This window comes from Tasmannia lanceolata, unplaced genomic scaffold (genome assembly GCF_043159265.1).
Source record: "Tasmannia lanceolata isolate RefF3 unplaced genomic scaffold, GAP_Taslan_0.1 ptg000020l, whole genome shotgun sequence".
In the NCBI taxonomy this organism is placed as follows: Eukaryota; Viridiplantae; Streptophyta; class Magnoliopsida; order Canellales; family Winteraceae; genus Tasmannia; species Tasmannia lanceolata.
The window spans coordinates 5555850-5581474 of record NW_027518697.1 but is presented as its reverse complement, the minus strand read 5'-3'; the positions used below and the strand labels follow the sequence as shown (position 1 = coordinate 5581474).

General features: G+C 39.3%; 3 protein-coding genes across 3 annotated transcripts; 2 read left to right on the top strand and 1 right to left on the bottom strand.

Annotated features, from left to right (window-relative positions):
• The first annotated feature begins 4777 nt into the window (after nucleotides 1-4777).
• LOC143855029 (transcription factor bHLH162-like) lies at nucleotides 4778-6220 on the top strand. Its single transcript, XM_077365191.1, has 3 exons — nucleotides 4778-5026; nucleotides 5555-5887; nucleotides 5990-6220. The coding sequence occupies exons 1-3, from the start codon at nucleotides 4907-4909 to the stop codon at nucleotides 6056-6058; spliced, it is 522 nt and encodes a 173-aa protein (XP_077221306.1). The 5' UTR covers nucleotides 4778-4906; the 3' UTR covers nucleotides 6059-6220.
• Nucleotides 6221-9082: 2862 nt separating this feature from the next.
• On the top strand, nucleotides 9083-12077 carry LOC143854742 (uncharacterized). Its single transcript, XM_077364850.1, has 4 exons — nucleotides 9083-10419; nucleotides 10759-10968; nucleotides 11061-11152; nucleotides 11232-12077. Exons 1-4 carry the CDS (start codon nucleotides 9646-9648, stop codon nucleotides 11902-11904), a joined length of 1749 nt encoding a protein of 582 aa, XP_077220965.1. The 5' UTR covers nucleotides 9083-9645; the 3' UTR covers nucleotides 11905-12077.
• A 548-nt stretch (nucleotides 12078-12625) lies between these two features.
• On the bottom strand, nucleotides 12626-22942 carry PDE329 (calcium homeostasis regulator). Its single transcript, XM_077365194.1, has 3 exons — nucleotides 22494-22942; nucleotides 20137-20301; nucleotides 12626-13022 (listed from the first exon to the last, which is right to left on the bottom strand). The coding sequence occupies exons 1-3, from the start codon at nucleotides 22881-22883 to the stop codon at nucleotides 12705-12707; spliced, it is 873 nt and encodes a 290-aa protein (XP_077221309.1). The 5' UTR covers nucleotides 22884-22942; the 3' UTR covers nucleotides 12626-12704.
• Between the last annotated feature and the right edge of the window lie 2683 nt (nucleotides 22943-25625).

Sequence of the window (25625 nt, the reverse complement as noted above, 5' to 3'; positions counted from 1 at the left end):
AAGCATCCATAAATAGTGTCTTTCCAGTTCGGTTTGAATTTTGGCCATTAGATCGCGCCCATACGCTATTCAATAATCCAGATCAATCCTGGAGTGACTGTTGGGATATTTAAAATCCCGTCCTCCCCTGTAACCGTTACATGATCGGTACAGATCGCACGCTTAAAAAAGCGTCATTATGTGCCCTATAGCCCATAGCCCGTTCGACCCATGAAGACCCCACGTGCACACAAACAAGAGAAAGGAATGAGTGAACTAATATATGACATCTCCAACTTTTCTCCGTAGCAATGTAGAACTATCTTTTCAATGCACTTCTACACTCTTTCTAAAAACAAAAGCAAAAATCAACTTTTTCAAAGAATAGTTTTTCTTTTCTCAAAACAACTAAAAGAAAATATTTTTCAAAATTTGTTTTGACCACAAAACACTTGATTTTGAAAATTCTTTAACAATTTCTACCGAAATTATGTAAAGAAATAAAAAGGGTATTTTTTCAAATTTTCGGCCAAAATTCCTGAAATTTCTGAAATTTGGTAAACTTCAATTTCGGTACGTTTTGGTTTCGGACTTTTGACCGAAATCCGAATTTTTGGAAGCAACCCTCAATAATAAAAGACAAGGTGAGTTCATCACATTATCAAAACACAGTAGCGGGAATATAATCCGTAGCCTTTAAAAATGAGAATTGATATATTCACACCCTTTTCTTCATTGTCCACCTTCTCTAGTGTATTTTTGACTTTTCTTTGTAGATTACAATGGAGTGGCGGGGAAGAAAGGGGGTGAATATATTATTTCCCTTTAAAATTGGCATAATTTTTAAAGTCTTACTCCGGCAGGCCGAAAAGCCCAATGCCGACCACTTTCTGCCCAACCAATGAATTGTTTGAAGAGAGTTTGATTGATGAAAGTAGATCCGCGGCTATCGGGAAATCAATCTAAAATCTATGATGGATTTTGGATTAATCCTAACCGTCAAACAATCTACTCATAATATAGGGGTATTCTGGTTACTTTGTTAAGAGAAATAAAAGTACGGAGGTTTTGTTGTCTTCCAATTTGGGAGCATTCTGTTTCAAAGGGTCCTCCCAATTTGGATGCTCTCCCAAACAAAAGTCGGCTCCAAAACATAAGTATAGCGTTCATACTATAAACGTCTATTTCCCTTCCTCTCGTCTCCTCTTTCATAGTATTAGTTAATAATTTATTTGGTTTGTACAATTTATTTCTAGTTTAATAAGCACTCACTATAAGAATGTGGGGACCAATATCCGCACTACCATATTTTAATAATAGCAAGTTGCATACCTTTTAATTGGGTGTTGATAGTATCTTTATTAATACTGTAACAACAGTTAAAAGCTAATTAAAAAAGTGTAAAACAAAGCGAGTATTATTATTATCAGGGATTTTGTATGGTGTGTGCCCACCGTAGGTTGTACCCCGAAAAACCATTTCCAATCCTAACCTTCCGATCTATAGAGGTTTTCAAATACTAGACCATACAACCACACACCATATAAGATCTCTAGCCATTAACGGGAACCAACTTAGGAACTACGAGATCTTCTCCCAGGTATTTTTCTCCATCCTCGAGGGTACACTGGGGTTACCACGCTCCGGCCTGATACCACCTGTGGGGAACCAAGTAGAAGTCATCCATAAAAGCTAGCCAATAAGGAGAGGGTGGAGAAGTCCTTATCAGCCCTTCCACATCTATTCACTTTTTCCCACGTGGGATCTCTTTGCTTTCTTGAAAACCCCCCACATATGTAGGACCAACTATTATACTCAACAAACACTAAATCGTATCCATAAGAAGCCACTTTATAAAAGAATGAACTGTTCTTAGGGCACTTTTAATGCAATGGGATCCTTTTTCTTTACAACAGCCAGTCAAAAAGTTGGAATGTTTAACCAAAACAAGGATGTAAAGATACCGTTCCCTTTTTTTTTTTTTAAGTTGTATAACCATTGTTTAGTAGAGAAAACTGATTCAAGGATATGTTTGTTCTTGCTCTTTTAAACTTTTGGATCATGCTTACGACCTAGGTGTGACGTCCACCGTGTTAGTCGTGTGTGACGTGTATGTCTGAATGGATAATGATATCAGCACTTCACTTTAAAATAAAATAAAATAAGGGAGATGATATTTGAGGAAAGTGTTTCTAGTCCGGCCGACTAGAGATCATTCTCTAGTCCGCCACCCAAAAACACATGGGTCCCACATATTTTGTGGTGATCTAAAGCATTCATTTGATAGGCCTCATCATAGATAGGATGTCCACAAAAATTCAGCTTCATAGGATCTTCTTAACCCTTCGATTTGTGGAGTTAAAAAATGGACAGATTTGTGGCAGTTTATAGCCGTCCATTTTAAGCTCCACAAATCATAGGGTTGGGATGATCCTATGAAGCTAATTTCTTGTGGATACCGTCTCTATGTCAGGCCCCATCAAATGAATGCTTTGCATCACCCAAATATGTGGGACCCATGTGTTTTTGGGTGGCGGACTAGAGAATGATCTCTAGTCGGCCGGACTAGAAACACTTTCCTCATGATATTTTCACCCTTGCATTACATGCACGCTCCCCTTTTGACATGATTTGATATAGTTATGTCAAATCAGGTCAAAAGTTGAATATTTTATTATTTCTCATGTCTCTTTTGGCTGAGAACGCCGCCAGATTCTAGAGTAAACCGCCGGAATATTAAGGGGTACGCCAGCGGAAATAGGGTGTACGCCGGTGGAATTCATGGGTACGCCGGCGTAGAATAATGGGGTACGCCGGCGGAAATAATGGGGTACGCCGGCGGAATCTCATACGTATTATAAGCCAAAAGAGAAGTGAGGACCAAAAGAGAAGTGAAAATATTCTAAGCCAAAAGAGACGTATTCAATAACGTTACCGTTCTAAGCCAAAAGAGAAGTGAGAAAAGATAATGATTGACTTTGGGTTGTCACCGTTCCAAAAAGTTTTTCAACACGTGTCAAGCATCCATTCGTCTCTAGTTATTTCCGACGGCCAAGATAGAAACGAACTCAAGGTTCTGCCAGTTCAAATACACATTCAAACGAACCAAAAGAAGCCTCGTGAAGCCGACAATTTAATAGGGAGTAATAAAAAGGAGGACTATGTCGATGTCAGAAGGGTATTAGGGCCTTTTTAAGGTACCCGAAATCCATAATTCCTGGAAACATGTGCCTACATTCTGTACTTTTCTCTTTTGATAATATGCGCGAGCTCACTTTGTCCTAGCTAGATGCTTAGTCATAGCTAGATACTTAATCAGAGTTTACAATTCCCAAAAAGCTCTCAGCGGACCCACCATTTTATTTCCTTGCATAGCATAGGTGGGGCCACCATTTTACACCTCAAGTTTTGATGACTTAGGTAGGGGCCACTCTATCCAACCAAACTCTAGTGCATAGGATGGGGCCCACCATTTTGCACTTCATATTTTCAGAAATGATATATTCGGCCCGTTTACCATATAAGACGAAGGGGGTGGCTTGGGGAAGAAAAGCGGGTGAATGTATCATTCCCCATGTTTTTTTATGGGTTGGGGTCCACAATTTTACACCTCATCCCAAAGTGGACCCACATGCAAGATGTGATGATCAGTGGTTGATATCATCCTGAGTGTAAAGTTCAAGATTAGGATTTCACATGTGAGTCTTGATGAACAATGGTTGCTATTATCCCAGAATTACTGTTATTGTTTAGCATCTTGTCTGGACAAATATACCGAATGATTGCCCTATAGTTCAAGATTAAAAAACAATGTGTAGGGCCCACCAATGTCATGGGTGGATGGGTCAAAGGATCTCAGCTCAATACATGCCCCCCAAGCAAGAGAGGGCCCCACATAACAACACCGACCACCTGCTGAGTTTCATTTGTCATATACACACTCATCAAACCTCGTAATTACGATCTAGATTTACTATTACTCTCATTCCTAAAAGGAATTTATTGGGCCCCACCTCTGCCTATATATGATCAGGTCCGTTGACCCAAATGGGTCCCTTTTAGAAAAACTCGATCATGCTCCTACACCCTCGATCCACCAAACATCGATCAATTCCTGTTAAGTTCCATCAAGAAAAGCTAAACCGTTGATGTTAGTATGCCCTTTATCCTACGCAGGGGATGTCCTTTTGGGGTAAAACCAAGGCCATGTGAGATTCTTCATGGTGTTCTACAATGCCAACGGTCCTGATTTCACATATATACCCTCCTCTGCACCCTCGTACTCCGTAGGACCCACATATTACTCTCTACTTACCTGTATTCCTGCATCCGAATAAATCCCCACATGCCATGACAGGGTAGTTTACTACTTTCACTATTTTAAAGAGAGGAAGTCCAAACTGAAGGCCTTGCAAAAAAGAGGTGAAAGGGCTTTTCAGCCGTCTCGGTCCGAACTCGGTTACCATATCATTATTCTTAATTAAATCTGTATTACTTCTATTATGCTATTCACTCTTTGTTCTTCCCTGCCAGCCCCATCTAGTCTATTTATACTACACTTTTACACTAAAAGGAGGTTGCCCAAAAGAGAAAAAGGACCGAATGTATTAATACTTAGGGCAAATTATAATTCATCCTAATTTATGGTCGGTGACACCGCGGAAACTGAACCAAGTCAGCAAGTCAAGCCACTTGATTCTATTCAGGGCGCATAAATCTAATTGTGGGCCCCACCCCACATCACCCTATTTCTTCCCTCTTTCCCCTTCCTTCTCTATTTAAATTCTTACCAAACCATTCAACCAACAGAACAGAAACAAAATCTAAAAGAGAGTGAGAAAAGAGAAAAAAAAAAAAGAGGAGAGAAACCACCCTTCTCTCTTGTTGTTTAATCTCTCTTTGTGCCCTCTAAAAGAGAGAGAGAGAGATGAAGACTATCCAAGCTTCATCAAAACTAGAACGCAAGACAGTGGAGAAAAACAGGAGAATGCACATGAAGAGTCTCTGCTTCAAGCTCACTGCTCTCATCCCAAATCGCTACTCAAAGGTACCTAAATCATCTTTGTTCTAAAAAATATATTATCAGTAAAGCATGTAAATATGTAAGTCCATTAATTTGAACATGTATTGGGATATAGGAGCACAAGATTTTCCATCTACCACCACGTAATCGCATCAGAATTTCTGCAAAAACAACCATTTAAGGTCCTAAATTATAATGGGTTTTAAGATTAATTTGAAAGTTTTACTTGTGTTTCAAATTCTAAGGCCTCAGACTAGAAAACCCAATTCTTGATTCACCTGAATTACATCATAATGCCAATTTTTTTTTCCTGACAGTCCAATTAAGCTGGCACTGAGTAATTCTAAGAGGGTCCACATGTACCACATGTACGGCCAACTCAAAAAAAGTGGGGCCTCACATGAGGGGGAGTGTTGAAGTATAAATGATCAAATAACACCAACTATAACAGCTTAAACTTTTGGAGTACTTGGTTGTTTCACAATTCCAAGTTATGATTTCATGAAAAGTAGTAATTTATTTATTTATTTTGGTTTTGGTTCTGTTTTATAGGAGGCATCAACACAACAAGATCAGTTGGAGCAAGCTACTGTTTATATACAGAATTTGCAAGAGAGAATAGAAGAACTGAAACAGAAGAAAATGGCACTGTGTATTGAAGGAATTAATCAAAATATTAGTGGTGGAATGATGATAGGCTTAAGGTTGCCTGTGATTGAAGTGAGGGAGTTAGGTTCTAGTTTAGAAGTGATTTTGATTAGTGGGTTTCACAAGAAATTCATGTTTTGTGATGTTATTAGTATTCTTGAGGAAGAAGGGGCAGATGTTGTGAATGCTAGTTTCTCGAATGTGGGTGATAAGATTTTCCACATAATTCATTCTCAGGTAATGACTAGTTTAATTACTACATCTTTGTTTGTTTGGGATTGGGAAATAAAAGTTTGTTTCATTTTAATGAGATTGGTTTTCTCTGATTTTTTTTTGCAGGTCACTAGCTCTAGAGTTGGCTTTGAGAGTGCGAGGGTATATGAGAGACTGAAGGAGTTGGTCTATTGAAATTTTCAAAAGGATGAGTTTAACTTTGTATAATCAGTTCATTTGAGAGCTATAACAGTAGAACATGAATTCTAGAGAGATAATGATATTTTCCGGACATTTCTAATAATACCAAGTCTTATTCCTATTTTAGCATTTCTAATCTCGGGAGAAAGTCTGTAGCTATGAATCGGGTATAGAACCAACGGAGGATGTTTGGTTACAATTTCGAATGCTTGGTTACAATTTCGAATTCAATCAAGTGATTTAAATCGAGCTAAAATTCTTGAAAGAGTCTTCCTATTTCGGACTCATTTGTAGCACTAAAAATGGCAATTTGGAAGAACTCGAAATATTTATTAATTTAATAACACTTAGTAAGACCAACCACTGAGTTAGGTTCTGTGATAATCAAAAGAGGTTAACCCACACAACGGAGCATAGCACAGTGGTAGAGTCGGCCGATTCGTAAATGGTGGTCTGTAATTGATGCAATAATGAAAATATATCCACAAACTGGCCCACTTTGTGTTATTCTTTTTTTCGTAACTTGATTTTACAGTAAAAGCGCAACCAGAATTCCCAAAAATCATTCCGAGTGGCACCCCTAGTAATGGACCCTCTATAAGGACACCTTCAGACTCTCAGCTACATAGGTCCATTCCATTTTACCAAGTACCTAATACCAAAAGTCATCTATGGCACTCTGATCAGTTAAAAGAAGGCTTGACCAAACCATTCAAAGACCACGAATCTAGATCATGAATTCTCAAGGCAAATATTGTACAATTGCATATGCTCCCCATTGACGTGAGTTCAAATCCCCCGGGCTTACCCGATGCGCCTGATCTACTTGCCGCATCCGTAGGGAATAGTCCTGCCCTAAACGTTTGGGTGGGGATACCCTATGTCATCAAAAAAATAATAATAATAATAACAATTGATAAAAATTTCAATGTTTGGTCAGACTGTTTGACACATGTCTGCATGACATGGGTAACATGGGTCCAAGGAAAATCCTGCCTATGAAAGGTGGCCAGACGGCTATGAAAAAAATTGATCCAAAATTTTGATTTTTTTTTTAAAAAAAATTTCCGGTGGCCGGTGGATCAACTTTTGATGGAAGGACTTCTGGTGAACATTACATTTGTTAATACATTAAAATCAAAAGAAAGAGACAAAATATAGGTGGGCCCTATCATTTGGTAATCCACATAAAAAAGTAGGTGTTAATTTGTCATAATATAAAAATGTAAATGTATTTTTTCGAGAAAAGGTTTATTCTGGGGAAGTGATATTTACGCCCCTTTTGATCACCAGGGACACTCAACGCCAGTGTACGGGGCAATCAAACCCACTGGATTTTTCTGAAGTCAAGTACATTAGCCCCCTTTTAGTCATTGATACACTGGCGCTGGCGCTGGGTGTCCCTAGTGATCAAAAGGGGCGTAAATATCACTTCCCTTGTTTTGTAGGCCATATATATTTGGCAACCATGGAAAATTATTAAAGGGCATATTTAGGGGCCCAATTGTATGAGAGGGAAAGCGGTAGGGAGTAGTGGAGGAAGTAGACACTTAAAATTGGTTTAAAGTTTGGGCGATGATATTTTCACCCCTGCAGTACGCATTCGCTCCACTTTTAACGTGATTTGACGTCAAAAAGCGTTAAAGTTGCCCCTTGTTCACGTTAAAGGGGGGCAAATGGCAAATGCCTGGTACAGGGGCTTTTCATGTTCCCCTCACTCTCCCCTATAAAAATTCTTTGGAAACTTTTTTCAAAGTTGCCAACACATGTGGCACAAAAGGCTTTAAGGACCTCCTTGACCGATTAAAAAGAAAGAACAAAAAAAAGGTGTCTTCCTAAGTACTGAATTATGTTGTGACACCTGCGCAAGAAGACAAGGAAATGAGACCCATGAAAGCAAAACTGATGTAGAAATGACCAAATCGTAAGTCAATTTCACATTTATCTTTATTTTCCAAACGAAATTCCATTTTGGAATTGTTTTCCTTTAAATTGAGAGTAATATATCAGGCTCTAATAAAATAAAAGCGGCCAAAATATGTGAAGACCACATTGCTCAATGATCCAAATCATCAACACATTGTTCTCAAAATCCAAAACGAAGAGGGCCTTATTGGCCAGGACTAACTACTGAACGTACAAGTCTTCTTTGAAGGACAATCTTAACCTACTTTATCTAGTTTACTAAATGCTAATGAGGACCAGTAGGCGCAAATTGGTTTGTAATATGGCTTATGATAATAACCCAAAACTAACAAATTATGAACCCACATGAAAGAGTTATTGTTCAATGCCTAATTTTGAGTTCCTACTTCCATACATGATAGATAGGCAGTTTAGTTTAATGCCTAATTGTGGCTTTCAACTTTCATATATTTCTCTTCCATATATGGCCAAGCAGATGAATCTCTTGATCACCAGAACAAGTGGCCCCCAATTCACAAGAAGGAAAAAGAAAGGGTTTGGATGGCTGGAAAAAATGGGCCCCATTCATAAGGATTGTGGGCCCATCTCATTCCAAACATTGTATTACAAGGGAAATCATGGCCTCATGAAACATTGCTTAGCTTGGTCATTACACATAACATTCATTTGCATCATTAGAGATTACAAGACACTCGACTATCCCTAACCTATGGCAAACTAGTATGCCCTAATCATTCCAATACATAGAGTTATTACCCTTCCTTCTACAACAATATAACAATAGCCCTTTGTTTCTTTACTTCTCAATTAGTACAAATGATTCATTTTGTATTCCAGATGGGTCACCCACAGACTGCCAAATGACGCCAGGAACGGAACCCTCTTTTCTATGACAGATATACCCCTTAAAAGTTAAATAAATGATAAGCCTGTCCTTGAAAGTTAATGAGGGTCGACTTTGGATTTATTTGTCATTATGAACAAGGCTAAGGCTGTTTCAGTCATTTTTCACCTAATTCAAAATCATCACAATGCTTCCTATAAAATAAGACCGTTACCCCAACGTTCACAAAATCAAAATTTTAAAATCTCTACTTTGTTTCCAATGGGGTCGGGCCTTTCGAAAAGCCCCTTCTCTACCTGCTTTTTAGCTGAGATCCTTCTCCCGGCCTGAAATCTCAGATGATCTTTCCTATTTCTCAAAGATTTTTCTCTGTTGTATATCAGGAAGCTCTTTCCATTTAGTTTTGTACATATCATTTGAGGCATTACTGGAAAATTGAAGAATCCAAATATTTTCAGGTGAATTTCCTTGTTTGCGTTTCTGTGATTCTGGGGTTCTTTTATAATTCTGTCGGAGTCGAAAAAACAAAAGAACCCAGAATGCTTTTATGGTGAATCACCTTGATATGGTTTCTTTTCCAATCTATAGCCATTTATAATTCTATCTCAATCTTGATCAAGAATTTTAATCGAGTCTCTGATTCAATCCGAATCAAGGCTTCCCATGCAGTCTTTGACAAGCTTTCTCTATTAAATTTTACTGGTTCCGAAATTTTACAAGCATTTGATCTTCATCTTTATCTTCTCTAGACCATAAAAGAGAAAGGGAATCCTCCTTACATTTCTCTCATCCTGTTTACCCTGTGAAAACCATGGCAACATTGGCACCGGGAATTCTACTGAAGCTCCTCAATGCCATGAACACGGGGACAAAACCCACCTGCGAGCACAGAAGTGCACTCTTACAGGTCACTGATATCGTCCCAGTCGATCTGGATGAAAAGGATCTGTGGCCTAAACATGGGTTCTACATAAAAGTATCTGATTCATCACATTCAATTTACGCGAGTCTCCCATTTGAACAAGATGAACTCATTCTCACTAACAGAATTCAACTCGGGCAGTTCATTTATGTTGATGGATTAGAACCCGGATCGCCAGTTCCCATCATAAAAGGCACAAAGCCTCTCCCCGGACGACATCCTTTAGTGGGCACGCCTGAATCGATAGAAATTATCAAAGAGAATGGAGAGAAACCCGAATCGAGAATGAATAATCCGAGAATCCCGTCTCACAGAAGAGGTTCTTGGATACCAGATCAAAATCTAGTTGATATTGTTTCTTCTCCGAAGATTGTGAAGCCGATCCCTCTGGAATTTAACCAAAGAACGCCAATTACAGAGAGGTCTAATTCGATGCGGACGGCTAGTGTTGTTATTTCCCCGCAGATTCGAGGGAGAATGGAAAAGGATTTCAGATCTTCAGTGAATGGGGTTTTCTCCAAGATGGTAGATTCAAAAGGAGAGAGTCTAGTTTCAGTTAGGAAGAGCTGTTTTGCTCCATCCTCTGTGCCAAAGTTTCCGAGGAGTAAGAGCGTTGTGTGTGAACGCGAAGGGAGGATTCCAAGGAGTCCCTTTAACTCCACTGTAGGTACATTTTCCGTTCTTCGCCTTTTGTTGAATTTAGAAAACAACTTCATGGGGATTTACAAGAGCTTGTACTGTTTTCTCCTTGAAAATGTTCTCATGGACTATGTTTTAGAGATTCTGTACTACCCCTTTCCATGAACTGCTCATGGAAAAATATTTTAATGGAAGCTTTTTTATACTCAACTAAGCCTTTGTCCCAAACTAGTAGGGGTCGGCAATGGAAGCTTTTTTATAAGAAAAAAAAAAGATTTTAATCATTGATGAATTTGAATAGGATGAATTGTTACTGTTAGAAGATGGAAGTTTCTGAAATGTTGCAAATGAGTTTTCCTATAGGAAAAGAAGAGTACAACACCCCCACCCAGATTAAGGAATACTAGAAAAGGAGAGTCCTTTACCCATACTGGAGATGCAAAAAACTCGTCAAATTCCGCGACAACTCTCCATTTACAGTCTCAGTCTGGTAACATCTCTTCCAAGAATGATGCCAGTAGCAGCACCAGTGAGCTCATGTCATTACCTGGAAAGCTCAGCCTAATTGGAAAGGTAATTTCACATGTCTTGGCTTGGGTCCCTCGTACAGTTATATGATAATTCATTGGTTTTGTGGATTATCAACATGTTCTGTTACTTCACAGGAAGTCATACAACAGAGAGAAGCAGTTCAGAAAATCGCTCTTCAAGCACTACGAGATGCCTCTGCAACCGAAACTATAGTTAGGACTTTGAAGTATGTAGACATCTTTAAAACCCATATCTTTTTCTTGTTTACTTTGCAGTCAAAGTTAATATAGTTCAGTTGATTGCAGGTTGTTTTCAGACCTGAGTACATCTGCTAGACCAGATTCTCCTGCTGCCTGTTTTGATCAGTTCCTGAACTTTCATCACCAAATAGTCCAAGCCGTGGTTGAATTGGAGTCCATTCAAGCAGCTACCAGCATAACAAGTGACATTGCTCAAACCCCAACAAGCCATCAGAAAGACCCAATGAAAGAACAACCTGAAGAGAATTCCTCCATCCTACATGAAATCGTGCATAACTCGATCGACCAAAGTGGGAACTCTAACATAACCACATCTAAGAGAAGGTCAGCATTATCTAAATCGGTTTCATTCACCCCTCGAAAGATCGAATCCAAAGCCCAAGAGAAGAGTTTGGATAGAAAAGGAGTGAATGATGAAAATAAAAAACCAATTGCAAACAGTTTCAGCAACGCAATCAGATTGGGTAAGGAGATCGAGACGGAATCCGGAAACTGGTTTATGGACTTTTTGGAGGCGACATTAGAAATGGGTCTGAAGAAAAGGAAAGGATCGACAGCTGGCGGTGACACACGAAAGGTTTCTTGCTGCCCCCAGTCACTCCTACTCAAGGTGATCAACTGGATAGAGGTGGAGCAGTGTGATTGTAGCAAAAGGCCTGTCCATCCCAAAGCAGCACAGATTGCCAGGAAGTTGAGGATCAAAGTAAAGAATCCCTGAATGAGTTTGATTGATGCGTAGCATGGAGGCACTAGATCAGATGGTGCTAGGTTTTCTTTGTTTGTGTTCCACCAATTATTGAAGTTTGGTTGTCTTCTAATATATAGCATGCATATTGTTTTCTTCTTAAAATGAATATACAAATCTCCACGCCACAAAAATGGTTTGTGGCAGCCCTTGTGTGTTAATTGTTGGATGTGTACTAGGTGGTGATATGCAATTAATTATAGCTCTGCAGTGTTTCTTCTTAAAATGAACATATGGGTCTCCATGCCACAAAAATGGCAGCCCTACTTGGTAGTGATATCATATATGTACTTAATTATATAGGAGTTTCAGTGTTTCCATTCTAATATGCATGGTTTTAAATTTCGACCGAAATCCGAAATTTCGGGTTTCAGTCGAGACCGAAACATATAGGAGTTTTCAGTGTTTCCATTCTAATATGTACTGTGCATGGTTTTAAATTTCGAAACCGAAATTGGGTAAACCTGAAACATTAAAAAATTTCAACCGAAATTTCAGGAATTTTGGCCTAAATTTTGTACGAGATAAAATATTGCTTTATGTGATTTCGTTAGATTTCATTCGAAATCTAAAAATTTCAGCCTCGGTTTCAGTGAGGAGGACCGAAACGCATTCCGAAACCGAAATTTGAAACCATGGTACTATGCACGGAGAGTAACACCACTTGTTAATCTCCAGTCATGTCATCACATGATGAAACAATAAAATTCCTGTAAATTTGCCTTTCAATTCAAAAACAACGAGTTGCTTACAACAAAGAGAAGGATGTGAGCTTAAGTTTCAGTGTTCTGTTTCAGAAACTGGAGATCCTTCATTTGTAGCTTCACGGCTTCTTTGGATAAAGCCTTTGGTTCTGGAGAATTTTCTAACCCGCCTTCAGCTATTTGCTTTGCCTTGGCTTTGACAATCCTCTCCATCTCAGATTTCCCAACAGAACGGAAAACAGCATTAAGCATGATACAGAGTAACCTTTCATCTTCTTCTTCTATGGGATCCCTACCAAAGCAACAGACATAAATAGCTTCAAGAGCCTTCTCTGCTCGAATCTCCGTGGGAATTTCTGGGGTTGGGACATTTAGCTTTGCTCGCCTCTGCACTAGAATGTGGTTTTTGTCAAGTAAGGATCTCTTTAATCACTTCTGACCGTGCAAAATGTAAGAACATGGTACTAAAGATAAGATTAGAAAGTCACTCTTCAGTAAACTACTCCCTAGGAAAAGAAATATGCAGCTGACAAACTCTAAAAAAAACAGACAATTAATTCAGCCAACAATTCCTACGGACACTCTCTTTATGATATACAGATTCTTTCTTTGCTAAACTAGTGACCACTGACCACCAATGCATTAGTCTATAACTCTGATTAATAGTTGACCTTATGAATTCTACATATCAGAAAATAATTTGAAGCAAGTGACTTGGAATGTCATACATTAGCATCATAATCAGGCATTTTATGGAGAAGAAAAAAATGAAGAGCGGGAATCACCACCTGCAACTTGTACAGAATCATGACATGCTCTGAGGACTAAGTTCAATGTCGAGTGATAATGGTGGTGCGTAAGTTATCAGTTTCTGTCAAATTCATAAGTGTGGGACTGTACCAGTTGGGTCCTCACATGGGTTTATGGACTGAATAATGAGCGAGAATAAAAAAGCTTTGGAATGAACTAGAGGGTGTCGATGAACAGTGGTCATCCCATGATGTATCCTTGGGGACCTTGACACTGTAAGAAATGCATATGAAAAGGGCAGTAGAAGTCAAGCAACCTTAAGTCAAAGGATGAACTTATCGATACATCACTAGGGGTTGCTTGCTTGAAATCTAATAATCAACCAAATGTTGTTTTATTCATTACTTTTAAAAGAATGGAAGGAAAATCTTCCAAGTCAGTATCAAAAAGCATTTAGCTTGACCTACATCCGATCGCTCCTCAATTCAAAGAGAGAAATCCCATCTCTATCAATTCCAGAACGGGCAAGGCGAGTCCATCCTCCTCATAATGAGTCAAATGTCAAATGTGTCGTAGACCCGTATTATGACCCTCAATCACGTCCAGAATCTCTGAAGGATAGCAATTGTCGCTCGCAAACATCTGATAAGGTTGAGTGAGTCAATGGCAGGAGAGAAGCTGAAGAAAGAGAGCTCCGAGGACCTGCGTGGAAAGGCGCTTGTGGATAGTAGTCTGAGTTAGAACGTGAATCTGGGCTTGCTCGTGACTATACGGATGCTGAGCTTAGTGTCAACATTACATCTTGTCTTATTAGGGCTGATCACGAATCGGTGGAGGGGGATAAAGAGTTTTTGGAGGAGGAAGATAAGGTGCGATTAGAAGAGTTTGAGGAAATGGCGAAAATGGGAAGTAAGCTGGAAATTGGATATGAAGAAAATGTGGGAAAAACTAAGAGAAAGTTCTTCGATATTGAGAAGCGTGATGCTGGTGGAAAAAAGAAAGGGAAGATACCGAGTAAAGGTAGCAGGGAGCTTAAGGCCCTGTCGATATAAAGAGGTTTGTCCTGGTTGTAAATAGAGTTTTTAGGAAGTTTTGATTGGGAAGTAGTTGTGAGCTTGCTATGATGGTTTTTGTACCTATGTTTAGGATTGGGTGCTGATGGGACAAGGATGACATATTAGCATTAACAGAGTGTGATTGAGGGACCTTGGTCCTTCGAGCTCCGCTCTTAGGTGTAAATTGCAATTGATGAGGTTAACGAATTTTTTATCCTTTGAGGAGCCTTGACAGCACGAAAAAAAGGCGATTTGAAGCGCTCTCTCTCTCTCTCTCTCTCTCTCTCTCTCTCTCTCTCTCTCTCTCTCTCTCTCTGTATTTTTTGAGTCTCACCCTCTCTTTCTCGTCTCTCCCCATTGCTGGCCCTCTCTCGTCTCCCTCTCTTCCTCTGTATTTTTTGAGTTTCGCCCCCTCTTTCTCGTCTCTCCCCATTGCTGGCAAAAGATGAGCCGTGGATAGACCTGGCAAGAAGTGACCCGGACCCGCGGGTCGACCCGGCCCGCCCGTAATTTCAGGGTCCGGGTCCCAAAGTAGTGATCCGTTTCAATTTGACCCGCGGGTCCATCCGGCCCGTCAAAACTGGTATGGGCCAGGTGGACCCACAAGTGCCCATTAAAAAGCGGAATATTTCTTTTACGTTTAGCGTTTAAGGAATGTTAGTGTCAGTTGAGAATACACGGTCTACTATTGGTTACTCAAGGAGGCCAGCCTGGCAAACTAGTCGCTTTTTTACATTGTTTTAGCGTGAAGTGGAAGGAAACACCGTACCAGAACAGAAACTTTCCAAACTTCTATATTGAATATGTTTCTACAGCCTACAAAAACCCACAAGAAAGTAATTATTTTCGTTGACAAACAGTTGTCACTACAATATTACTAAACGTTTAGTATTCTACAGTTGTCCTCTTTTTACCAAACATTTGGTATTATTTTCGTGTAAAACGCACAGGGCCTTCACTTTTCTGTTTCCAAGTATTCCATGATTTATTACAATAAAAGAGAGATATTGGCGATTTCTCTTTTCAAAATAAGGATTCGCCTTTACTTTTCTCTTTCCAATATTGGCAATTTCTCTTGTAAACCGCAAACCAGCTTTTTAGGGAGGAAACCAGGTTAGAAGGAGGTGAGATGCTGGTTTTCATTTTTCAGGACATGCCAAAGAGGTTTTTAGCCTTCTTCCTATGCTTTATAAAACGTGCCAAAGAGGTTTTAAAACCAAAATTCTTTTTAAAAAAACGGGTGACCCGCAGGTCAACCCGGCCCGTGCGGGTGGGGTCCAGGTTCACCAAGTAGTGACCCGTAAATTTCGGGTCATTTTTTTCCTGGCCCGTATGACCCAGACCCCTACGGGTCGGGTGAAACCCGGCCCAGCCCACCCGTTTGCCAGGTCTAGCCATGGAGGCCAGATCTGGAACCGTGGAGGCCAGAAGGCCCAGAACTGGAGTATGGCTCTTCTATGGTGGCTAGATCTAAAGCCGTGGAGGCCGGATCTGGAGCCGTGGAGGCCGGATCTGGAGCCGCGGAGGCCGTGAAGCTGGACCTGGAGCCGAGGAAAACTGTGGAGGTTGCCGGAGGCCGTGGGTTGCTGGACCTGGAGCAGTGGAAGGCCGGCTATAGGTGGAGCGAGGTCGTGGAGGCCATGGATTATCGGATCTGGAGGCCGTGGAGGATCTAGGAGGCTGTGGATTGCCGGATTTAGCAATGGGGTTGCTGGGTTTGGCTGTGGATTGCCGGATTTAGCAATGGGGTTGATGGGTTTGGCTGTAGGAGGTTGTGGTCTTCGGAGTCAAGATCGTAAGTGGTGGTGGCTGAAACTCCCTCGGCAGAGAAGACTTTTGTTGAGGAGATGAAGGAGGGACTGGAGGTGGTGCTGTGGAGAAGAAGGTGGTCGGCGGCGAGGAGGATGACCCGCCGGTGTTTGGTGGTGGTACGAGAAGGAGGTCGCCGGATATCCGACGATGTTGTTGAGTGGTTGGCTATCGTGCACGATTAGGGGCGCACGATAGCTCTGGGTCTTCGAGCAGGATTTTTGAAAATCAAATTCGGAATGTCGTGAAGTCTGTATGACGTGGCAAGTCACGATATTGACTTGGTGGGCCCCACAATATGGCACTTTTTGTTGGATTTGATACAATTGAGGCCATGGTTTTAAATTTCGGCCGAAATGTTTTGTTTTGGCCGAAATATTTCGGTTTCGGTAGAAAACGAAACGAAATGCACAGAGTTTCAGAAACGTAAAAAATTTCGGTCGAAACGTTTCGGAAATTTCCGAAATTTCACTTGGAATTTCGTTTCACAGAGAGTCGGAAAGTACAAAATTTCGCCTGAAATTTCGGAAACTTCGCTTCTCTTATTTTACAAGATTTCGTACCAAAATGTTTCGGTTTCGCTGATGACCGAAGCCGAAACCGAGATTTAAAACCTTGATTGAGGCTATTGGGTAATGTAATGGGTAATGGGATTTCCTTTTGTGCCAAGGAGAATGCCCATGGGCAATTCATACTATGCAAATCTGGTGGGACTACTAGTCCCCATTGTAAATTTTGCTGGTATGAATATATTTGTCAATTTTTTTAAAAAAAGAGTGACCTTGGTCCTTCGCTGCTTAGGGGTGTTGGTTTGTCCCTTGGATTGGTAATTTTTGTCTCTTCTTGATTGGGATGACGTATCAAATATGATGGTGGGAAGAGGGTTCTGTAATTGCTCGTGTGCTTGAGAGACATTGGCCTTTCGCGTATCGGGTCAACTTCTACCCTTATCTCCAACTTTGGATTGTAAGGTTGGGGCAACATATCATGGGGTTTTTTTTAGAATTTTTTGGTTTTTGGGTTTGGGTTTCTTTCTTTGTAATGGGGTGGGGCTACTTGTCCCCAATCTCTGTATATATGCTATTATGAATACACACACACACACACACACACTAGTAAAAAACCCCGTGCGATGCACGGGCCGACAAAGAACTGTACGGGGCCACGTCATAGGTTGATCCAAACTGTCCATTTGATGGAACACAACATAAATAGGTTGTGCCCCAAAAATCATTTCCATAGGCTGATCCTAGCCCTCCAATCTATAGAGGTTTCCATAATGCCTCTTAAATCGGATGGTTAAGATCACCCTATAGGATTTTTATTAAAAAACCTTAAAGGAGGCGGGTAAGATTGAAATTATGTGGCTTTAATGGGTGCCTTTGTTAAAAAGCATAAAGGAAGGGGTAGGATTAAAAATATGTGAGTTGAATGGGTGCATTTGTTAAAAAAAGTCAAAAAAAGTGATGTGTAATTCTCATAGAATTTTCAAAAAATTCTCTTCTTTTCTCTTCTGCTATATATATATATATATATATATGTCAATTTTCAAAACAAAAAAAAAGAAGTCACCCTCCATGATGAGCCGTACTTATTTCTTTTTTTTTGAAAAATGACTTCTACTAACCAAAAAAGAACCAACCAGGGGATAAGATGTCCCCAAGAGGGCATCAAATAATCCTGCCCGAATACATTACAATGATATAAAATGTGATACCATTACAAGATGTCCCCAAGAGGGCATTACCTATCCCCCATTCCCCATTACATACTTCGGAATAATAATCCGCACCGAGTCCAGCAATACACCTTGTTTGGCCAATTCATCCCCTTTTCCATGATGAGCCGTACTAATAAGTTCTGATCCTTCTTATCGATGGGGCACGGGAATGCCCATCTAAATTCTCTCAAATAGCTCTTGAGGATACCTCCACTACTACTCAACCCGTCTCCAACATACAATGAAAAAGGGAGACCAATATGATACAATGAATATGCTATTTGAATAAGAGTTTGCTTGGGGTTTTATGTTTAGGAGAGGGGATATAACAGCAAATATTAGTTAAAGGATACTTAAAATAAGAGTTTATAATAAAAGAAGAGTTAATAGTAAAAGATGTAAACACAAGATTCAATAATAAAACACAATGTCACCCTTTACATGGTACAAAAATGTGTCCACGGGCCCACATTAAGTCTAACACTTCTAGCAGTACATTTAAAAGTGTCCAAATGAGTGTTGACACGTGTGGACATGCGTGCCGTGTCAGACACGGCAAGACACGTGTGTCAACAATAAATTCAAAGTGTAGGCTAAAGCATAGACAAAAAGAATATGCCAACTTTTTAGAATAAAAGAAAGCTTGTTTGTTCGATTGGTTGGTGAGATTAAAAATCTCATATTTCTTGAGGGCCATTGTGGATGAGAACTTTAAGGGGTAGTCTATCCAAGACCTTTGTCAACAATGGAGATCATTTAGGATAAAGATGTGAAGGTCAAGAAGAAAGCTAGGTGATCCCCTCTGCCTCCTATCACCCAAAAGTTTAACTTTGATGGTGTATCTTTTTGCAACCCAGGTCCAATAGGTATTGACGATGTGTTTAGGAACCATATGAGGGATTTAGTGTTTTATTTTTTAGGTCTGCTTCGTAGGAAGGACTCTAATGTAATGGAGGTGTTTTCCTTTTGACCAGCTTAATAAAGATCTTTATTAGAGAACTATCAGTTATGCAAATTCGAGCTGGCAGGTATGTAAGAACAAAGAGATCAAATGAACTGTAAAAATGATTATGATGCACAATGCTCAGGATGATTAATGAATGCACAAATTCATGTTTTTCCAACCTCTTAAATCTTCAAGAATGAAGTGCTCCCCCCTAATCACACTAAAAGTCGGGAAATGATAAATCTGCCCCTTTTGATTACTTGGGACACCCAGCATCAAAGTACGTGGCAATCAGCCCCACTGAATCCTTCTGACGTGAAGTAAGCCCCTCTGCAGTCATTGATACCCTGCTGCTGGGTGTCCCAAGTAATCAAAAGGGACGGATTTATCACTTCCCTAAAAGTCCCATTCAAGAGCACAACCCTCCATACCCACACACACCCACACACGCACATGCACACACATTACACTTTTCTAATAGACTCTAGAAACTGAAGCTTCTGAACGCTCCCTTCTTGCCACATCGGCTTTCACACAACGTGCCTAAGCCCACAAAATTCCTTACATATCTCACGTTCTTTTTACGCCATGTCATACCCCTTTGCAACATATCTGCTTGCCACATGGCACATCAAAATCCCTTTTTTAGATTTTGTGCTTTACGAAAGGGTATGCAGCAACTAGCCATGAGGGATACCACTCACGACCCGGGATGCATATAAATTACACAATCCGATCTTCGTGGTGATCCGACGGCTTACGCACTTGCATATTGTTACATCACTGGCCTTTGACACTTCCCATTATCAACAGATGAGAAATTGAAGATTTGTACTTCTAATGCTTTTTGTTTTTCTCATGTTCTTCATAATGGTAATGAGATTGCGAACACTTTTCCTAATTGAGGAGTTGTTAGGAATTCTCATTATGTGTGGCAATCTCTGTCCCTTTGTAATTTGTAATCTCTTCTTCATTTTTTTTATTTTTATTTACCATCTCAAAAAAGATGAATTTCTAACGCAATTAAGACAAGTGTCCGCTTCTAGATTCTGAGTTTCTAGACATGAATAAATAACAAAATAGGAAAGGCAGGGAAACGTGGAGGATTAAAACAGCAGATTGACAACCTGAATAGTGCTAGTGGGAGGTAAGAATGTATGGTAAAATAATAGCAAGTCTGTTAAAAGTTCGAAGGAATAAAATTTCATAATAGCTACTGACCTCTTTTGCCTCAGTCATGATAGCAAAAAAATTCTGTTCTTCAAATTCAATGTCATTGGAAACTCGAAGATTTGCCACCCCTTCTAGAATATCCTCAGACTTCAAAAGACCAGCACCAACAGCAGCCAGCCAACAGCAAAGAAGTACATACAAAGGATCCCCTGCCTAACCAAAAACATAAACTAAGTTACAGACTAGCATAACTCGGTTTCACATACACTAAGTTATAGACTAACAAAATTTGGTTTCAGCAAAAGAAGTTTAAGTTTTTATGAAATTGGTTCCCATACTCCCAAATTTATTTGAGAAAAAGTACAGGTTGTTTTCCATCAAAGGTTGGGATTGTAAGTAATGTTCATTGATAGGAATTCATGATCCTAGAGAACAGATGGCATTAAATTCTTCAGTAAATAAAATAAAAATGTTTCATTAGCATAAACAGAAAAAAGTTCACGAATTCATGAATGCCAAAAAGATAAGGAAACAAAAATTTCAAATTAATAGAAATATACAGAATAATGACATAATCGGCAAGTAATGAAACCAACTAAATAAAATTCAAAAAGAAACTACATGGGCAGGAAAGAAAAAAATGCATTGATAAAGTAAAGAAATCCAACATCTTAAAGTTCATATATTCAGTTAAGAAAATCAAAGCTGACAAAAATGATGTTAAATGCATAAAGATGCCGAAATAATTGAAATGGCGGTATAGTTGCAAAACCAGTGATTATGCAAATACCAATAATTGCACATGTAGCAGTGATGGCAATTTTGTTAGAGCGAAACAAAAAATGATAAAACCACAGTCCATTTCATAGAATCAAAATTCTGTTGGTTTTAAAGCTTCTAAAACAAGTTTTAAAGTCAAAAACATATGTTTTAAAAAAATTCATTTCCCTCCAAAAGCAAAGGCAACTTGTGCTGGGTATGCAAAAGTTTAGTCCAACGTTGCTTGGGGAGAAAACTTCCACCACATTTATAAGTGGATGTTGTTTTCTAAAGGCTAGGGATCTAATGAAGAGAGAGAGAGAGAGAGAGAGAGAGAGAGAGGAAATTCTTTGCTGTAACCGCGCCGAACCGGGCAGAGGCATGGACGGCCATGTGTGTGTGTGTGTGCGTGTGCATGTGTGTGACACTTCTAAAAAAATGTGTGTGTGTGTGTGTGTGTGTGTGTGTGTGTGTTCCCTTCTGCGCCCAAAACACGAGTTTAATTTGTTTATCTCTTAATAGCTTTTTCCATGAAAAATTACAATACTAACCATAATAATGACTGTTTTGGTTTTGCTTATTATGATTCATTCACTAATTAGATTGATTGATAATTAGTGGTCATATTTAATGCTCTCATTGGGCAACTAATGAAAGTTTCCCTCTTGATTGCCATGAATGAGAAGATAGCAGACTAGGATTTCTTACATTAGACAGACCGGTCTCCACTTTAAGATATACCAAACAGTCTCTTCTTTGTTCAAGCTTTCTGTTTTTACTATTTCTTCTTGTTTTCAATGTTACTTTGTTTGGGCAATGACTATACGTTGAGTTTGTGGATCGACGGTCCGTGAGTACACTCTGTCGGGGATCTGTTTCATCCTGGAGATTTCACACAACTACACCCTATTTGCACTACGATTACGATCAGAAAGGGGATGGTTTTGACTTAAGGAGAGAGCATTCAAACACTCAAATCGGATCAGATAAGTGTTCTAACTTCTAAAACTTTATTTATTTCTTTTGTTTAAAATTCTCTTCATCCATTGCAACTAGATCTATCGATTGGTTGGATCGCATGACAACAAGGTCAGGCTTATGGTGACTATTGTAGTTGATTAAATTTCGGATTGTATTGTATCGCCATTTCATTGCATTGCTTAATTTGTTTGTATTACATCACTCAAGACAACTAGAAATTTTGTATTGCATACACTCAGGACAACAAATTCAACAAAAACGAAAGAGAAAATAAAAGGTCTAAGACTAAGTTATATCCCCAGCACTATTCAAATTCACAAAGACCCCAGTGTGTTTCAATGCATACAGAACAACCATGTTTTGATAATTGTGCTAACTCATCTTGTCTTTAATCATTTAAAAAGTTCTCAAATGTTATTACAGTTCCCAAAAAACACCCACAAGCCAATTAAAAAAGTAAAGACAAATTGAATTTGTGCAATTATTAAAACATGGTTTTGCTGATATCATTTCCCTTCTGCAAACTCTAAAAAAGCAGACAAATAATTACCAAATTTACAGTTCATTCCACAATGATAAAAATTCAATTTAATTCAGAAAAAAAAAACAATCAATGGGTTATCTTCGAAAGCTAAGAAAACACAATTCAAGAGGTCTAATCTCACCCGGCCACGCCGCTCTTGGAATTCATAGAAAGCCCTAGAATCACTGACACTGCATTTCTTCCCTACCCTCCTTCTAAACTCAGCAAAATCAGGTATATCTCCTCCAACACCTCCCTCATCACTAAAAATCCTCGCGATTAGGCCTATAACAGGGAGAGACCCAATAACCTTATTAGCAAAACTTGCCATTGAATTGGGTTTCTCCATGTAAGACCTAACCAACACAACCCTACTCAAATTCTCATTAAAAACTCTACCATTCTTTTGATTAAGGGTAAAATGGGTTTTGGGTAGGAGAGAGATTGAGGTTTTGGAGAGTGTGGAGATGGGGTGAAGGTTAGCAGAAAGAGAGGGTTTTGGTGGGGAAGAAAAGGATGTAAAAATGGCCATTATCTAAAAATCTCCCTGTTTCTATTTGTTGTTGTTCTCAATATCTACTCTCTTTCCCTCCATAAATTATACGCGGTAAAGATTGGTTAATCTTGTCACATGGAAAATACAACGGTGGCTCGCGAGACGTATTGAAATTGTGGTCACTCTGATTGGAACTGGTGAATAAGTGGGAATGGGAAAAATGTAAAGTGATAAATTCGCCCCGCTTTCTTCGCCGGGACAGCCCACTTGTACTGCGGCAGCGGAATAAAGGGGGGTGAATTTATCATTCTATGAAAAAATTAGGCTCATTTTGCATAAAGAATTTTGACAGAACAATGGGAGGTTGGTTAGTTGAACTCCCCTTCTCAACTCATGACCAATATTAGCCTAAAGCTTTCTTCGTGACTCTTAAAACTTCTTTGTAGTGCCTCCATATCATAAAGTGACAGATATATCTATAAAATCATCAATTAGACTAGGGGAATGATGGAATAAAGGGCGCCCTTGCAAAAATCAGCTTCAACGGCGCTCCTATTGGTGGATTTTTGCAAAGTGAAGCACCGAGAAAAGTGGAATACGCTTAAAAAAGTGAAAAACGTGTTAACTTTGCAAAAATCCACCAACAGGGGCGCCCTTGGAGCTGATTTTTGCAAGGGCGCCTTTCATTCTATCATTCCTCGTTAGACTATAAATTGAGTTGATTTTTTTGTTCGTCCTTTCTAGAAAAGGGGCGAAAAGAGATGAAATATCACTAGTAGTCATTACTTAGTTGGGTAATTCTCTTTAGGGGTGTCAAGATGGATCCAAACTTCAATGGACAGGATTTGAGCATAACAATTGGATCTGATCTCTGTGGATTGGATCCATATTCTAAGGTCTGAAATTATTTTAGATAATGAACCAGACATTTGCATAAAATCCAATAGAACATCTTAGGTCTGAATTGAAGACTCCAATGTACAAAATTACCTTTCATATTTTTATTCACAAAAGATATTTTCATAATTTTGAAAGGGAAATGATATAAGCAGAACCACCTTTTTGTATTTGCACAGTTCTAGCTTGTCTTTTCTTTTTTAATGGGCTTGTGGGAGCTTTTTGTAAACTGTAATAACCTTTTGACAGCTCTTAAAATACTAAAAGCAGTGCAGGGAGCTTAACTGCGCTTTAGTGGTTTATAAAGCCTCACATTGGTTCCTTTCTTGTGGTGAACCCGCTATTCGAACCAATGGGAGGCTTTATAAACCACTAAAGCGCAGTTAAGCTCCCTATGCTACAGCGCAGTATTTTCTTAGGTATTATTGTAACATTAAAAAACCATCTTCAAAACAACAAATAATATTTTATTTTCCCACTTTTAGTTTCGATGGTGCTTCAATACTCTCTAGGATTTGAAATGGATATCGTGACCAGACACAGAAAGCATGATCTAAACCGCTATCCAAAGAGATCGTGACCAAGACATGGGTGGAATCATTAGCACTCCTAAATGTTGTCCATCACATGTGAATCTCCTTTTAATTAGACAGTAAAAAGGGAAAATATGGAGTTTGAAGAGGCCCTGCGAGCCACAGAATTAGTCAGTGATCCAGCTAAATCCTTTGACTTATTATATTAGGGAAATGATATTTCTACTACACCTTCCCCTTCTTTTCCTAAAAATAGTTGAATTCTCACCTCTTTTGTTTGTCTTTTCATGAAAAATAAAGTCATTCTCAGCCAAAAAAAAAAAAAAAAGGTCAAAAAACAAACAAAAAGAGGAAACTTTTAGAATTGCTTCTATGGGGTATTTCGAAGATCCTTGATGTGGTGAGACCTATACACAAGCCACATATTGGGCTTTTGGGAAACTCTTATTTTCCTTCTTGTGTGTTTTTTGTCACTTGTATGTGTCTCATCTTTTTGTTGGCTGCATATATTTTTTGGGAGATTAAGATCTCTCTCTAACCTTGTATTAATTTACCTAAGCCAAACTTACCTACCATAATAGAAGCTTAATTATAGTTGGATTGCCAAACTGGCCATTGTTTGCACATTGCCATTATTTGCATGTTAAGATTATTTTAAATTTTTAAGTTAATCTTATTTGTAAATGGGACACTGAGAACATTTTGGAAGCCATTAACTAAGGCATAACTACAACTAGGGATTTGCTAGGGACCATCACAAAAGGCATTTCTCGGGCTGGCTGGAAAAGTGAGCCTATGTGGCTTCTCTCTCATGCAACAGCCGGCCCGCTAAATGCCTTCTGCAGTGATGGTCCCTCGCAAAAGTCATACAACTATTTATAATCACTATTTTGTATATGCGTACAAGATTAGGGCCGGCAACGGGGGCGGATGTTGCATTCCCCGTCCCCGCTTCGGGGATGGCGGGGAATCCCCATCCCCGCCTCACACAAAAATCCTCACCTCAAAAAAGCTTTTTAACACCCCAAAAAAAGAAAAAGACAAGCTGTGTTCATGCACTTATCAAAATATGATGATGCCAATATTACTAGCTTAAAAATATTTACTGTTAACTTAAAAAACACTAAAACAATACTAAAATAAGAGGATATTGATAATGGCTTGCATATTAAAACGGGGCGGGTCCATCCCCGCCCCCGTTCCCGCTCCAAGTCGGGGAATCCCCGCCCCTGGCGGATCCCTGTTTTAACGGGTGAAATTGCCAGCCCTATACAAGATAAACGCAAATAATTTATACTGGCATGAAAAGAGGCCTCAGTTCTTCTACTCACTGGTATGGATCATGACG